At 47.1% G+C, this 16,795-nt stretch overlaps 1 protein-coding gene across 1 annotated transcript; it reads right to left on the bottom strand.

The window, feature by feature from the left end:
• Window positions 1–5,857: 5,857 nt before the first annotated feature.
• Window positions 5,858–7,909, bottom strand: LOC127769349 (probable BOI-related E3 ubiquitin-protein ligase 2). The gene is made up of 3 exons (XM_052294899.1): window positions 7,728–7,909; window positions 7,224–7,647; window positions 5,858–7,129 (listed from the first exon to the last, which is right to left on the bottom strand). Exons 1-3 carry the CDS (start codon window positions 7,787–7,789, stop codon window positions 6,572–6,574), a joined length of 1,044 nt encoding a protein of 347 aa, XP_052150859.1. The 5' UTR covers window positions 7,790–7,909; the 3' UTR covers window positions 5,858–6,571.
• Window positions 7,910–16,795: the final 8,886 nt, after the last annotated feature.

Below are 16,795 nucleotides of genomic sequence, written 5' to 3'. Positions count from 1 at the left end.
TAGTGGTTTAGAACTCAATTATGACTAAAAAAACCTCATTCCAATGGTTTAAAAAAAATATGACTAAGAGCCTAAGTTAAAAAATATGGAAATTGCTTTAATTATACTATGAGACGAAGTCTGCGGCTGATATCACGCGATCTATGCTAGTTAGAGCAGGTATAATAGCAGGCTATAAACTAGCTATAACCACATATCAAGAAGAAAAAAGAAGAGAGAGAAGAAAGCGGGTTACAGATTTGTAGCCACTACAACACGGACTCCAATACGTTATATGTGTATAAGAGGTGGGACCAAATATTAATGGTGTAGTATATTTTATAGTTAACTATTGTATAAATGGGCTATTAGATTAGCTATAGATGGTTTAGAGCTAGTAGTTGGCTATATTGTTAAACTTGCTCACATACCGCCATGCAGTTTTTTTATCAAGCCGGCCATCATGTCTGATTGGTCTGCTTGGTCAGACCGATCCCATACTGACGGTCCTCAAAATTATACATGTTATAGTATAAATTAATTTATCTCAATATCAAATTTGGTCGTCAACATGTTCAAAAAAATTGCTACTCCTTATAAGTCGTTTGACTTTTTTTTCCTACTCAAATCTCTTTAAGTTTGGCAAGTTTATAAAAAAAAATAGCACCATCTGCAACACGAAATTATTTCATATATTTTGATAATATGTTCATTTTGTGTAAAAAAAATATTGCTTGATTTTTTTCTATAAATTTAATCAAATCTAAATAAGTTTAACTATGAAAAAAGTGAAAACGACTCGAGGAAGTATTCAAATGGTCGAATATTGTTGATTAACCACATTTCGTAACTCAGTTTATCAACGTTCAAATCCTAATGTACATAAATATGGTTTTATACATCATTTGTTGGTGCATAGGGTCGGAAGTTTATAGTTTGTTTTCTAGAATTTAACCACAATTCACAATGGCAACCGTTTAATTAGGGAACTCGAAACCGTTTCAAACTCACATGCTAGGCAAAACTCAAAACGTTTTTATTGAGACCGTCTTAGGGCAGTCATAACTCTCCATCTAGGATGGTGTCTATGGCATTAACTACATTATCATGTAGAACTTTTAGCTTATGTGACACTATATTAATTAAGAGAGAGAGAGTGAAGAGAGAAAGAAACTGGGTCTCATGCAAGACACAGCTTCAACACGAGAAACTATACACTAGACACTATCAAGTTTTGCATTGGGAGATAATAGTGTCTTCATAATAGATGAAGAATAAATATGATTGGTAGAGAAGAGAGATGATGTATTTATTAATGGTCCACTTTAAGAAACCATGGGTTGTAGAGTATAGTTTATATTGTGTCTTATTGACATGGCACCATAGACACTACTTATAGACACTATGGGTTGAGACTGCCCTTATTAGGGATGAAGCGTTTCGTGTTTGGGACATCCATTTCTGTAGCGGGGGGATTCTTCTAGAATCAGAGAATGCGCGTACTCGTGATCATGCAGAAGTTCCCAAAGCCTCTTCACAATGCCTGTATTCCACTTTCCATCGCCACCTTTGGAGATCTCAACATGATTCTGATTCCATCCACTTATATTTTTTTTTAGAGAAGGATCCACTTATATTTATTACCCAGACTCTTCCTTTTTTTCCCCACCTGATCGAGCAATACAATCATGGATTCCCCTCCCCATGAAAGTTACGCCAATTCGCTTCCCGCCGCGACACGATCGATCGATTCCAATCGGATAATCCATCAGCCATCATCGCCCAGGACGCAGACGGATTCGCCATTTCTGCCGGTGAAAACCGAAAGTGAAGGGGGGCAACAAAAAGAAAAAAAAACGCCACTCACGCCTCGCTCGCCGCCGCTGCTTTTCGCGGCCGACCAGACTAGCTCGATCGACCGATCCTCTCTCACGCTATAGGCCCTGTTTGAATGCAAGGATATTTTTTTTAGCCCTTCCTTATATAGTCCAAATAGTCCAAAAGGATCCAAAAGAATGAGTTATTTGGAAATAACCCACCAAAAAAACTATCACACCCAAAAGGTGCTAATTGGAGCTATTTCGGGTGGAGCTGAAAAAGTGTCTTTTCTCTCCCTCTTTCTTCATGGGAAGCTGCATTAAAGGCCGAATAGATCTCAAAATAACTCTGGGATCCAAACAACTAAGAGCTATTTTATTGAAGAACTATTTTCTTATGTAAAAAATAGCTTTTAAAATAATTCTTGACTAGTTCTCTAAACATGGTCATAAGCTTAGCTGCAATGATCATGGTTGAAACGCAAGGAATCGTCGAGGCCATCATCACAAGTTGGCGTGAGAACAATCTCATGTGGTTTCTATCACTGGGAAAAAGGGGAAGAGGGAAAAAAGCGCACGGACGATTCTGCTCCTGCGGATCGTGTTCTTGCCTAGAATTCGGCCATATCGCCAGCGAATAGCAGGCGACTTTTTCACGAGGAAGCAAACGAGCTTTTCTTTTTTCACGGGAGAAAATATGTCCCGATGACTCGACGAGAGCAACCCCCCAAAAAAAGCACGGATCGACGCAGGTGGATGCTTTGATAGGATGGATAGCACACGCAAAATTTTTCAACGGCCCATCAAGAATCCCAACCAAGGAATTGTGCGAGGCCCACATTCCAAGCACTTTTCCTCCTCTTTTCTTTGCGGGGAAAAGCGTGCACAACCTCTTTTTCCAGGCACTGCATTTCTGGGATTCTTCAGGACGACCTCCAACTAGAGTACTCTATTCGTTGCTTCCGCACAAGTTTTTTTACACCTCTTTTTAGGTTGTCATCAGTGCCTAATCCCTGATTAATCCCACTGTCTAACAAAAGGTTGCTACTGCTGATAATAGTCTCCCATAATGGGCACTAGCTAATTATAGCTGCTATATTCTATTGTACTCCACCTTCTTTAGTTTAGTACTCTGTAGTACAGTTTGGTGTTTTATTGTGTGATCTCTAGGTAAAGCTAGGGGAGATGCAAATTGTGTTGTGCATCCAAATTCCAATGATGTGGACTTCACAAGATTGTACTACTAATAACATATTCCCATCATGCCTTTTCTTTTTTCCAAGTCCACTGTAGGCTTTCTTCCAATAAAACAACATACGGTCCACTTCAGAGAAAGAGTATCAGTAGCAACTAAAATAACATTGGAGATGGAGCTGGCAACTTGGGTTAGATTAAGCTAGAGGGAACCATATCTTAAGATCGAATCTATTGTCACGTGTTTGCTCAGCGTAACTACAAAGGTGACAAGGCAACAAAGTGCTCGGGTTTATAATTGACTACTCCTTTGATAGGACTATTATATCTGGATTCTTGGACGCATTAGTGAGTCCATATCTTACAGGTTGGAGATCCACTACCCTGCCTAAAACGTAATTGAACACAGATGGCCTGCGTGAAAGTAGGGAAAAGCAGGAACTTAGTGGAATTCTTCGGTACAATCAAAAACATGTGAATTGGTGAAAATATATGATATAATGTGGGAGTATCCGTTAACTTCAGCGAGAAAGAAAAGCGGAACTGCACTGATCCTTCAAAGGAAATTTCGGCAAGAGGCTTGTAACCACATTTTTACTCCAGTTTTCACATTCGGGGCCAAAGGGAGTTTCCATTAGTTTACGTGAAAGAACAGCAGTGACCAGTGACAACTGCGGCGACAAAAGGCAGTACGCAAAAGAGAACCACAGGCAGTGGCCAGTGATGACAAAGTTCAGTGCAGGCGAACAAAAGAAGGCAAAAACAATAGAGCGGGCCGGCCAGAAGATCTCGTTTGCTCGATGACTGTACCCGATCGAGTTGTGAGCTGGGTGCGTACTGCACAGTTAATGCCCGTCGTGCGCGAAAATCGGCGTAGAGATAAGCTAAAACTTTTTTAGCTCATGTTTAGACGCTAATTTAGAATATTAAATATAGACTAATAAAAAAACTAATTTTATAAATGATAGCTAATCCGCGAGACGAATTTTTTAAGCCTAATTAATCCATAATTATCAAAAGTTTACTGCAGCATCACATTTTCAAAATCATAGCGTAATTAGATTTAAAAGATTCGTCTCACGAATTAGTCCAAGGTTATAGAATGAGTTTTTGTAATTAGATGGTGTTTGGATCCAGGGACTTAACTTTAGTCCCTCTATTTAGACACTAATTTAGAGTATTAAATATAGACTACTTACAAAACTAATTACATAAATGAAAGCTAATTCGCGTGACAAATTTTTTAAGCCTAATTAATCCATAATTAGATAATGTTTACTATAGCATCACATAGGCTAATCATGTATTAATTAGGCTCAATAGATTCGTATCGCGAATTAGTCCAAGATTATGGATGGGTTTTATTAATAGTCTACGTTTAATATTTATAATTAATTTCCAAACATCCGATGTGATAGGGACTTAAAAGTTTTAGTCCCATCTAAACAGGGTATTAGTGTATCTTTAATACTCCAAATTAATGTCAAACATTTGACAGGGACTTGATCCGATTTGATAGGGACTTGAAATAAGTATAGGAAGAAAGCTACTCCTACTCCTCCTAGTAGTAGTAGTACTAGCAGCGTGTATGACCAGTAGGAGTACGTAGTACACGTCGTAGACTAGCGTAGCAGTAGCCGAAAGGGCGAAAAGCTACTCCTACTAGTAGGAGTGTACGACTGCTGCGGCTAGAGTAGCTTGCGAGCCGATAGCGTCGATCCCGTCCCAAGTTTCCAAGGTGTACATACGTTGAACGTTTCTTGCCGCTGCTGCCTTTGATGCGTCACGCATCACAAGGGACAAGATGCAAAAGCAAATGCAAAGGATGGAAAAGCTAGCAAAGCGAAGCAAAGCTATAGCCCAGCTCCGACTTCCAAAGACGTTCTTGAAGGTCTCGCTTTCCATCTCTCTACCCCTCTCATCCCCGTCGTCAGTTCTGGAATCGTACATGTTTTATTTACATAAACCCCTCTTGTCACTGATCTACTAGTGCGATCAGTACACGTAACTTTCTCCGAAAACGCCAGGGCTTGGCTTAAGCGACGGCAGAAAAAGGTTAGTAGATCGAGTAATGCAGAGGAGAGTAGGCAGGCGTAGACAGAGATAAGGCTTAAAAGTACTCCAAACAAGTCTATCTTCTCGTCATGTGGAGGCAACTGCTACCCGTAATCTAGTCTAATCTAATCCCTCATCTGCTGCCGTTTCACGCGCCACTACTACGACAGCCTGCAACTGCAAAACGAAAGTTGCATGCCCAGGCGCGCGCACACAAAGGATGCCATATGCTGCTTTCAGCTCTCGTCTCTTTCGCTCTCGCTGGCAGCGCGGCAGGCGCGTTCGGCGTTCCACGCACACACCAGACGCGACGCCACGCAATCACCCACTTGTGCTCGTTTCAGTTCCGCGACCAAGCATCATGCGTGCACACACGTGATCGCTAGGCCTCAAACTTTCTCAAAATCTCGACATCTCACCATAATCCCTGTTACCACAAGTAAAAGCGACCACGGATCGAATTAGCCACACGGTAAAATTTGCCACCGTTTCCGTAGAGTCCGTCACATGGGGAGCTTCCGGACAAAGTCAAATTTGTACCGACAGAGATCTGTACCACATGTACCTGCATGCCATTTATGCGCTGTGGGCAAGCCGTGGCCGTGCATGCAGCTGCAGTGCACAGTACAACGAACAACATGTTGCGTTTAGTTCAGCGCAAAGATTAGATTTTGGTTGAAATTGGAGATAATGTGACTGAAAAGTTATGTTTAGTTTAACGTAAAGTTTAGATTTTGATTGAAATTAAAAATAATGTGACTAAAAAGTTATGTGTGTATGACAGGTTGATGACTTTGGATTAAACACAGGCCAAGTAATCCCTCACGCATATACGGATCACCCGGGTTCGGCCGATGCGATCACACCCCAGTATTTACGTGGGGTGGGGGCACACAGCGCAAGACTAGTCAAGATCACGGCTCAACCACAAGCACGGCATGACAACATTGGCGCTGCACCGCAGCAGTGCAGCTACCACTACTAGTATGATACGGAGTATCTTCTACACCGGGGCGCTGTACGAGTAGATTTTTGTGCGACAGTAATATTCTCGGCTTGCAGCATCTTTTCACATGGAAAAGGAATAGTGCAAACCAGCCACAAAGGTACACACAAGATTGGAGTGCTACAGTACAGTGTCGACACTGCTTTTCTTTTAAGGCTAGACCTGGTGCATGCATGTATTTCAACGAGAATACAATCGGGGGTTTTCTTTACCACAAAAAGTTGGGGCTAATCCTGTAGAAGGGGGTGAAGGGTTATGGACAGCAAAGTAGGGTTAGCTGATTACATTGACAGGTAAACCTACAGGTAATAACAAAAGAGGATTTAACCTAAACTAGATGCAACTTTGTGGGTGACTTCTACTGGCGTGCAACAAAAGCTCAGTGTCCGCCAAGATCACATGGGTGGGGTGACGCACGTGCCGTGCCGCCGTGGCGCGCCAGAGCGGCCGAGAGAAGTTGGGGGAAGACGACGACGACGACGAGGAGCTTGGCCACGCGCGACGCGGGCCAGGCTGGCTCTCAGGACAGCAGGACATGGAGCGAGGCGTTCTTGGTGGCCGCGCACACCGGGCAGGCGTCCACGGCGGCCTCGCAGCCGCGGCACAGGCAGAGGTGCCGGCACGGGAGCAGCAGCATGGACGCCTCGCCGGCGCCGCACGCCTTGCAGAGCGCGGCGGCGGGGGTCTTGGACGCCGCGTCATCCGCGCCAGCGTTGTCGCCACCGCACGGGGTCTCGTAGCAGCAGGACTGCGCGTCCTCGGCGTCGCCCTCGGCGCCACCGGCGCCGGCGGCGCCGGCAACGGCAAGGGCGGCGCAGGGTGACTGGAGGAGCTGATCCAGGGTGGCGCGGAGCCCCGCGGCGACGGCCTCGTGGCTCTTGGCGACGCTGAGCCACGCCTGCCCCTCGGCGGTCATCTGGCGCAGCCTCTCCTCGAGCTCCATGTTGCGGCACCGCGCGCGCTCGAGCTCGGCCTCCGCGGCACGGAGACGCCCGGCCGCGGCGCGCTCGACGGTGGACACCACCGCCCGTACGTGACGCCGGCGAGCCTCCTCGAGCCCCGCACGCATCCGCTCGCTCTGCATAGCCAACATAGACGTCGATCGAGTCAGACACCCGCGCATCACGGCGAACCGATCGAACGCTCGATCAAAATCTCGAACAAGGCCGTACCTCGAGTCGCACGAGCGCGTCGATCTCGACACCCTGATGATAGAGCTGAGACAGGAGCCCCTGCGAGAGGCCGGCGGCATTGCCAGCCCTCCCGCTGGTGGACGCGGCGCCGCAACCCACCGCCCTGCTCTGCACATCCCCGGGAAAGACAAGGCCATGGGGCGGAAGAACCATGCGCTGCTGCTGCGCCGCCGCCGGCGCCATCAACGCCCCGGCCGACTCATCCGCATCCAGGCGCGCCCTCTTCCTCGGCACGAATCCGTATCCCGCGCCGTTATTGTCGTTGCAGGTAAGCTCGCTCCGGGGAAGGTCGCTCAGCACCGTGTGCCCTATCCCAGCCGCGGCCGCCGCCGGCGTCGCCGGCGCGCACCCGCCGTGGTCGTCCAAGAACAAAGAACCCGCCGCCGTCGCACCCTCCAGAGCCCTGCACAGGCCACACCAATATCAGACCACGCCATCGATCAAAACCAACCGAGGTGTCGATCGATCGAACGAAGCGTTTACCTGAGGCCATAGAGGTCGTGGGGGAAGGAGGCGTGGGAGAGGTACTGCGCCTGCACGGCCATGGAAGAGAGAGGGAGCGGTGGAAGGAGGGAAGGAATGGCGATGGTGAGTTGGGAGGGGGGAGGAGTGGAAATGGAAAACGGATGGAGTCGTGGAGGCAGATGGGTTAGGGGGGAGGGAGGGTTATATTTATACGGCGGTGAGGCGTGGATGGAAGACACGTTGGGAGGTGGGGTGGCCTGCGAGGGGACAAAAGCTGTCTGCCTCGTTTTATTTTGGACGTGGGGGAGGCAAGCAGCAGCAAGCAACCCAACGGATGGATGGCTATGGCCCCCACTCTGGCCTATCGCTTTCTCTCTCTCTTTTTTCCTCGGCTTCAATAATGGTCATCGTTTACGGTGGAAATCTTTTGGCTCTTTTCCCTTTCTTTTTCCCTGTTCGGTTTTTGTTGCCTGGTGCGGGGGTGGTGATTGATTCGTCCGGTGTGACGTGAGATGTGGAGAGTGGGGCTGCTGCTGCTCGCTGCCTTGTGGTGGTGGTGGTGGTCCCTCTCGGTGGAGTACTATTAAAGGTGGCCCACTCGCCTCTGGGAGGTTGACGCTACTCTATTTTCCGCTTTTCTTTCTTCTTTATTTATGCTCGCTATCTTCAGCGCCTAGGCTGTTGGGGGAGGTAATTTATGAACCACCCAAGTCCTAACCGATCGATTTATATCCGGTTCAACGTGTATTGTGGGGATAAACTAGACGTCCTAGGAAGAAATCATGCCATCCCAGAAAGATCTAGTCTACCACTGCATTTATAAATCTTTATATTGTTAGGTGTTTACCTGAACCAATTATTAATGCAAGATTGTCTACTTGAGCAGTGGACTAAAGCATAGGAACCGTATATTACTCTCTTTTCTCCAGATTCGATGCAGTTTCAGCGGCCCAAGCCAAGGAGATGCCGAGAGGCACCGCACCGCAGACGTCCCCACGCACACACAACCTAACCTAACCCATCTCATCCATCGTGGGCAGACCATTGATTGCCGGGCCGCATCGTCCATGCTTGCTCGGCGCCCGGGTTTGAATACGTCTCCCGAAACGCCAAGTGCGTGATCACGATGGCCCCCCGGACCCGGATCTGGACTAGTTTGGCCGCACCAACGTGACATCAACTCATTACTCCCCGAAGCAAAGGGCGTTGGCTCACAAATGATACTCCTTTTATCAATGTACGGTTACACGCTACTTTATCGTCGTACGGTTACGCTACAGCCCTCAAGGGGGCCTTTTGATTCCGTTTCAACCGGGCGGTTTGTTTACTGGAGAGGCTTTCTTTTTAAGATCCGCGAGTCGTACGGACGTTTAAATATTGTTACTACTGCAACCACCGAGGTTAATAAAAACCGTCACCATAGGCTTCCTCGGTCACCGGCACAGGCAGGATGCGTGCGTACGGCGTCATTTACGTCGGCCCCCCTGCGCGGCTGCGCCCTCTTTGGTCCGTCTCGCACGGTGCGGTCTCGTTTGTCCTCGCACGCTTGATGGCTCGTACCGACCGTGCTGCACCATCGCGCTCGCTCAGGCCGGACGGACGGGCAGGGCAGGTCATGGACCACGGCCGTGGCACCGCACGCACGTGATGCGGTTGGTTCAGCTCGGCGCGCGCGGATGCCACCACCCTGTACACATGACCGTCCCTCTCTCTCTCTCTCTCCACACCACCGCCACCACCGCGCCCGCGCATTAACGTCGCCAAACGGGAACAGCGTGACGATCGGCAGGCCGCAGGGCGGGGGACGTGTACTGCCTCCTCCTGGCCACTGTCGCTCGCCGGCTGGCCACCAGTAGAAGCAGTACGTGCCACCGGGCGCGTCGGGCGCGCGGCCGGTGGCCCGGGCCTCCTCTGCCCTACCGCGACACCGCCGCAACAATCACGAGCTCAGAAAGCGGCATTAAACAGCCGTGCACTGCACACAACATGCGTCCACCGCCAGGCGCGCGCCAGCTGCTCGCGTCAGGTAAAACTGCTCCTACGGGCACTACATAGCCGTGGACGATTAAAATGGATCGAGTCCACGCAACTCAATGTGCATGTATCGGCGCTCCTCCTCTCCACTCATAAGTGGCTGATCGCATCGCGTGCATGCATGCATGCATCGCAGGGCCCCCCCCGACCGGTCGCGATCCCGCCCATAATGCTGCACCATCCTTAATAAGAGCACTGATGCGTTAGGACTAGCGCTAGTATGGATAGCAGCAGCAGCAGTACCATTGCTGGTGCCGGACCTGCCGGGCAGCCTCGGAAAGCACCGAGCCACACCCAGCCACCCATCCATCCGTCCCGGCCGTATGGATCTCGCAGTATCAATCAATATGTTACGATATGATAGATGGCTCGTACGGGGCGCGTAAATGGGAACAGTAGTAGTCGTAGCATGGTGGATGGTACTCCGTACTGCAACCACGTCTGTTCGAGGCGTAAGGTCGCCATGATCAAGATTCGTGTGCAGCTAAGCGAGAAGAAGGGCCCGCGTCGCCAGCGACACGTAGCGCTGGTGCACGCACGTTAATGCTACGCTACGGTACTGATCTCTCGGGCCGTGGGAACAGTGCGATTCCCCGTTCCTTCCTTATCGCCTGCTCCCATGCCGGGCACAGTTGTCCAGCCGGCGGACGGGTCACACGCACCCACATCCACATGCGTGCCCTGCCTCTGCATACTTACGCATGACGCGCCCGATCCAGCCTACAGTGCGTCTACTCGCTCATGCTAGCACTACTGCTGCACACAGTGGGTTAAATTGACACGTCCCATCAATACACCTCCCTGCTCCGTTTCGGGGCGCGTACGTTCGTTACGTTGTGGCGCGTGACACCGCCGCGCGCTCGATGGTAGTATAGGGTGGACCTTGCGAGCCGGGCGCGCAACGCTACGCAACCATCACCACCATGGGATGCTACGAGTTGTTGCTACGGCCAAGGATGAGTACCACCACCGCCACCAGCAGCAGCTGAAGTCTGGGCCAGAGCCTATACGCGCGGTACGCGAGCTGGTGTAGCTGGTGGGAGGCGCTGCACGGTGCGCGGCGCCGGTGGGCGCGGTACTAGCGCCACGGCGCGGCGTCTGCGCGCTCTCCTGTGTGCTTGTGTCGCGTGGTCCACGGCCGGGGCCACTGGCTCGCCTGTGGGAAATAAGGTGGGTGCAGTTCACAGAATAACATGCCACGGTGCTTAGCTGCTGGACGGTTGCGACTGCGACGAGTCCGGCACTGTGCGGTGTCGAACGGGCCTACTAGCAGGAGCGCATTGAAAGTCCCTGTGTACCGTCAAAGCGGTACGGCAACAGTGTGCTGATGATCTGATAAAGTTGCGCACTGTGTTTATAGATGAAGGCGCTGAATCAGGGTGTGTTTAGTTCACGCTAAAATTGAAAGTTTAGTTGAAATTGAAACGATATGATAGAAAAGTTTGAAGTTTATGTGTGTAGAAAAGTTTTGATGTGATAAAAAAGTTAAAAGTTTCAAGAAAAAGTTTGGAAATAAACAAGCCCTTAGATCAGCCCACAATACTCCATGCAAGATGAGCAGCCTATGACAATTATTGCATTGTCAAATAAAAATAACTATAAACACCTAACGTGATAATAAAGTTAGGATCTCTTTGAATCATAGGAATGAAAAAACAGAGAAATGAGAAAAAATGTTGGATTAAATAGGAATGCAGGTGAAAAACAGAGGATTGCAAAACGCAGAAAAAACACAGGAATGACCGTTTGATTGAATCGTAGGAAAAACGCGGGAATCGGATGAGAGGGATATACTCAAAGAAAAGTTTCCAAGAGGTTGAATTTTTTGCTAAATTTTCTTTAAAATCTCTATAGGATTATCCATTACATACGAATTTCAAATGATAGGATAGGATTAAGTCCTTTTGTTTCAAAGGGCTTGAATGGAAATTTTTTTATAGGATTGTAATCCTCCAAAATTTCTATGTTTTTTTCCCAAAATCTACGGAGCCCTTAAGGAGAAGAGAAGGAAATTCAAAGGAATCGGGTCTCATACAAAATCTACCTCACGCATAACTCCAAAATGGTAGATCGAGCCAAAAATACAATAGGACAGGCTACAATTTTCTTGTCATGGGCTCCTGTACACTGTGACCTCAATGTAGCATAAATTTTTTTTCCTCGTCTATTTAAATATATGTATAACTGGCCTTCCAAGGTTTCAAATAATCGATACAATGTGGCTTTGGAGTGAACAAACATAGATAGATTTGTAACATAGCCAATCCTGAATTTATATTTTTTCGTACAAAAAGATATTACGAAATGTAGTACTTTAAAGGGAAAAAAAATCAAACGATTGGCTTGGTGAGAGAATAGAGAACTGGAATTATTCTATACTCCCTCCATACTCACAAAGGAAGTCGTTTAGAACAATGTTTAAGTCAAACCTTAGGAATATAAATCATGAATAACTCTAAGTTGTTAAGTTTGAATATGTAAAAATTATATGAATAGATTTGTCTTGAAAAATACTTTCATAAAAGTATACATATATCACTTTTCAATGAATATTTTTATAGAAACAAGAAGTCAAAGTTGTATTTTGGAGACCGTGTCGATGTCCTAAACGACTTCATCTGTGAGTATGGAGGGAGTACTAATTAGTGAGGGCAGCATAAGCATATACTAGTATTACTCCCTCCGTTTATTTGCCTTTTCACTTTGATCAATTTTCTAGGTGATACTTCTCCACTACAGTTATTAACGGTGACGTTTTTATTTTGCCCTTCGAGGTACAATAATAAGATTTAAGCATATGCAATAAAAACCTCTAGAATATTTTTTTCAAACAATAAAATCAGCGTATCCAACCCTAAGGGCATTTTGAGTGAAAAAAGATAGAAACAATCTCAGGGGACTAAAACTTCCGGTCTCAAGTAACTGAGGTTCAAGACTGCTTTCTCTGTCTGAAAACAACGAAAGTGGACCTGAAGTTCCCGTGCTTACCACTTGTAATTTCAGTAGATTTGACTTCGATGCTAATGATTTCAAGTAACGCCTATTCATCCTTCTCTAGGCGATATTAAGCTCCTTTCAAGAGCGAGTATAACGTATTGTCACTGGCACAGATATCCAGATTGCGAGACAGTAATCAACGAGCTTCCACTAGTAATGGTGTAGTGTGATCATCTCGAGATTGAAGTCGAGCTCTCACACCTCGAGCACTATCTTGAGGTGGCTTTATGAGGACGATGGCCATGTGGGGTTGTGCACCATTTGTGGCGGCCACTGTGGCCGCCATATCAAGAACATTATCAGCAATGAGCGCAGGGACGCCATTGGAGGAGTGCAAACAAAGACGAGAAATGCAGGTGTGGATAGCACTCAAAGACACCATGCGGTAGATAGAGATAGAGGCAGAAGAAGATAGGAGGATAAATGTCTGACATGTGGGCCCAAATAGATTTATTTCAATCTATTATATAATATTGATGATTGGATGTACACACGGCTAAAATGACTTAAGATGACATAAGACAAAATCACGTACTATGTTTCATCCGGAGGCAATTCGCTCGGTTTTAGGGGTGTTTGGATATGGGGCTAAAATTTTTTAATCCCTGTCACATCGGATGTGTAGGACACTAATTTGGAGTATTAAACATAGACTAAGAAAAAACTAATTTCATAAATGAGTGCTAATCCGCGAGATGATTTTTTTAAGCTTAATTAATATATAATTAGCAAATGTTTACTGTAGCATCACATATGCTAATTATGAATTAATTAGACTCAATATATTCATCTTGTGAATTAGTCCAAAGTTATGGAATGAGTTTTATAATTAATCTATGTTTAATACTTTAAATTCACATCCAAACATCCAATGTGATAGGGACTAAAATTTAATCCTTATGAACCAAACAGAGCCTTAGAAGTTTAGTGGTGTAGTTTAGTGGTGTCAAATATCTTATAGTATTAGGGGCTGATCGGTTTAGCTGGGCTATGGTTGCACAGCCGCAACCCTGCAGCCCTTCTAGCCTAATTTCGCTTTCTGACTCCTGCAGAGCTGCTACTGCCTGTTTCGAACGAACGCTTAGAGTTAAGAGAGGTAAGGCTGCGTTCGTTTATGTGAGATAAGTTGAGAAAATAACTTGTTTTTCGCGTGCACGCTTCCCAAACTACTAAATGATGTGTTTTTTGTAAAATTTTTCTATAGGAAAGTTGCTTTAAAAATCATATTAATCCATTTTTGAAATTTAAAATAGTTTATACTCAATTAATTATGCGCTAATGACTCACCTCGTTTTGCGTATCTTCCCAATCTTCTCAATCCCCTATCTCTCAAACTCACCCAAATCATGCTTTTGTGATAATTTAGACGGAAAATCCGATTGAACCATTTATTTATTAAGCAAATGCTTAATAGTACGTTATGCAAAACTTATTAAGCATAGCTTTGATGTTTAGCATTAACAACCCTAATGAGTGTACTGTGTACAACGCAGTATAAGTGCACCTAGCCGGTCTCCCCACACAGCCCTTTCGGTAGGATCGTCCGTACATGGCACAGCACTTTTTAGGATGCTGCATGCTGTGCAAGCAACTGCAAATCTCTGCAATTATTGCAGCGTTACACTGTACTACACCACCACTGACCACCCCCATATCCCAATCCATCCATCCAGCAACCAGCATTACTGCTCTCCCTGTCACTTTGGCAGACGAGATCCACAGCATGATGAGATAGCCATGCAATGCATGAACTTGTACCACGACGTGTGTGTGTGTATATCGATCGTTGTTTGCTGCTTTGTTGCGTGTCGTTTGGTCGAGGTAGCGATAGTAGCGCTGCTCCTTCTCTCCTCTCCTCCGTCCTCGTTGCTCTTGCTGGTGGCAGTGGCAGGTTGCCAACTTTCTCGCTTTTGCCTGCGACTGCGAGGCGAGGGCTCGCAGTTTTTTGCAGGGAGTATAGAGAGGTGGAGGGAGGAGTAGCAGCAGCGTGCAGCAGGGCCCAGGATTGTGGGGGAACAGTCAGCCTTGGTCAGACCATGCATCAGATGCTGCTGTTTCTGCTGCAGCTGCTGGGATTGATGGCTCCATGGGGCAGGCACAGGCGCACAGCTACTAGTCGCAACAAGTTTTGCGCTGTACGAGCGTGCTCTACTACTAGTAGTAGTACTGCTTCTCCTTACGCATCATATGCATGCATGCTAACGCTGTGCTGTTCCACGGCAAGCACGGTACTAGTACTACTACCACTCCTGTCCACAGGGGCAGTGAGAGGCGGTATGGGCTTGCTTGCGTAGTCGCGCCAGGCATGAGCTGACTCGGCTTTATATACTACAGTACGTATGCTGTAGAGATCTGGATCGTGCCTGCCCGGACCCGACGCATTCCGGCAAGACCCGTTAATCATTGCTCGGGTCAGTGTCTGCCATGAGCCGTATGGCTAGCATCTTGTTAGCTGGATACTAACTATGCCTCAAGATAAAAATACCTTCCCCCTTTAATCGTACAAATAAAAAAACTAAGGAATAAGAAAAAATATAGTATTAATTAGGGTCTCTTTGAATCGCATGAACAAGAAAACGTAGAAATAGGAAAAACGTAGGATTTTGATAGAAATATAAGTGTAAAATAGAGAATTGCAAAACACAGGAAAAACACAGGAATGACCGTTTGATTGAACCGCAGGAAAAACACAGGAATTAGAGGAGAGATAAAGACTCAAAGAAAGTTTTCATGAGCTTCTAACTCATGTTAGAATTCCTCCAAAACTTGCATTGCATTAGGCATTCCATAGGAATTTCATAGAATTCCATAAGATTCATTCCTTAGATTTAAAGGGCTATATAGGAAAAATTCCTATAGGAATAAAATCCTCTAAAATTCCTATGAATTTCCTTTGAATCAAAGGGGGCTTTAGTGTGTAATGAGTCGCATATTTGAATTTTAAGCATTAAGGTACAATGGGCTGTAACTTTATAAAATGTATAGATAAGGGACATTTTAGTCTTTTCTTAATTTTTAAAGGATTGTTTGGTTGCCACCCATATTTTGTCATAATTTTTCACTCCTAATATTTAGCAAATTTAACTAACTTAGATAAGTGTTTGGCTCCAACCATAATTATGTAAAGGTCTTCTTCTGGCAAATTACTAGTAGGTCCCATGCATGCAGTAACAAAAGATGCGCAGTAACAAAATCGCCTTTCTGCAGGCGATTTTGCCACCGTTTCCCGGAGCACGGGAGCACGGCGTTCACCACCGTTCGTTCAGCCAGGCCATGCCTGTCGCGCACAGCTACAGACATGTTTCATCCACACTACTGTTCCCCGATGCTCTCCCCGGCCGGTGCACGCATCATGTGGCGGTGGGTGGATGATGCCCGATCGATCTGATCGATGAGATGAGATTGCAGGGGCGCGATGGATGTTACAGATCGATCGGATCGAGCTAGCTAGAGATTCGTCGCTACGCTACTCGTCGCGCGCGATCGAAGAGAGCAACGGGCACCATCTTAGCGGTGGTGGTGGGAGCTAGCAGCCGATCGAGTGCCGGCACGCCGCGCTATCGGGTAGTCAGGGTCAAACGAACACACAAGGGCTATAGGATAGGATAGGAGAGGGACACATCACGCACTCGTCGCGCGTGCATGGGGCCGGTATAGCGCGCGCCGTGCCTCCGCCGCAGCGTGGGCGCCGCGCTCCCCGTAGCAACAGTGGACTAGTAGCTCGCTGGTGGAGTGGTGGTGACTGGCGAGTGACAGCCACTGGTGTGCCGTGCCGGCCAGCCGTGCAGATTGCTCGCCGAGGCATGCACTGGCACGCGCCACGTACGGGCCCAGGCCCAGCGACCGCATATGCTGGTGTGTCACCACGGGCTTAACCAACCAGAGCAGTATAAGCATGGGTATGATACGTACAGATCCGTTTATGATGGTTGCATTTCCCCGGGAGGTAAAAACCGCGGGGTTCATCGGCGTTGCCTGCCCAGCGCTACCTTTCTCGCATAGTCGTATGACGCTGTGCTGCTCGCGTCAGGGCTAAAGATAACGCTGGCAGGCAG

Source organism: Oryza glaberrima, chromosome 4 (genome assembly GCF_000147395.1).
Source record: "Oryza glaberrima chromosome 4, OglaRS2, whole genome shotgun sequence".
NCBI classification, from domain to species: Eukaryota; Viridiplantae; Streptophyta; class Magnoliopsida; order Poales; family Poaceae; genus Oryza; species Oryza glaberrima.
Note: the sequence above shows the minus strand (reverse complement) of the source record. Positions and strands in the feature narration are given on the sequence as shown.

Coding starts and splice junctions, on each gene's coding strand:
- LOC127769349 (XM_052294899.1), bottom strand. CDS start 7,789: ATGGCCGTGCAGGCGCAGTACCTCTCCCACGCCTCCTTCCCCCACGAC. Junction 7,648..7,727: donor CACGACCTCTATGGCCTCAG/GTAAACGCTTCG, acceptor TGGCCTGTGCAG/GGCTCTGGAGGGTGCGACGG. Junction 7,130..7,223: donor ACGCGCTCGTGCGACTCGAG/GTACGGCCTTGT, acceptor TTGGCTATGCAG/AGCGAGCGGATGCGTGCGGG.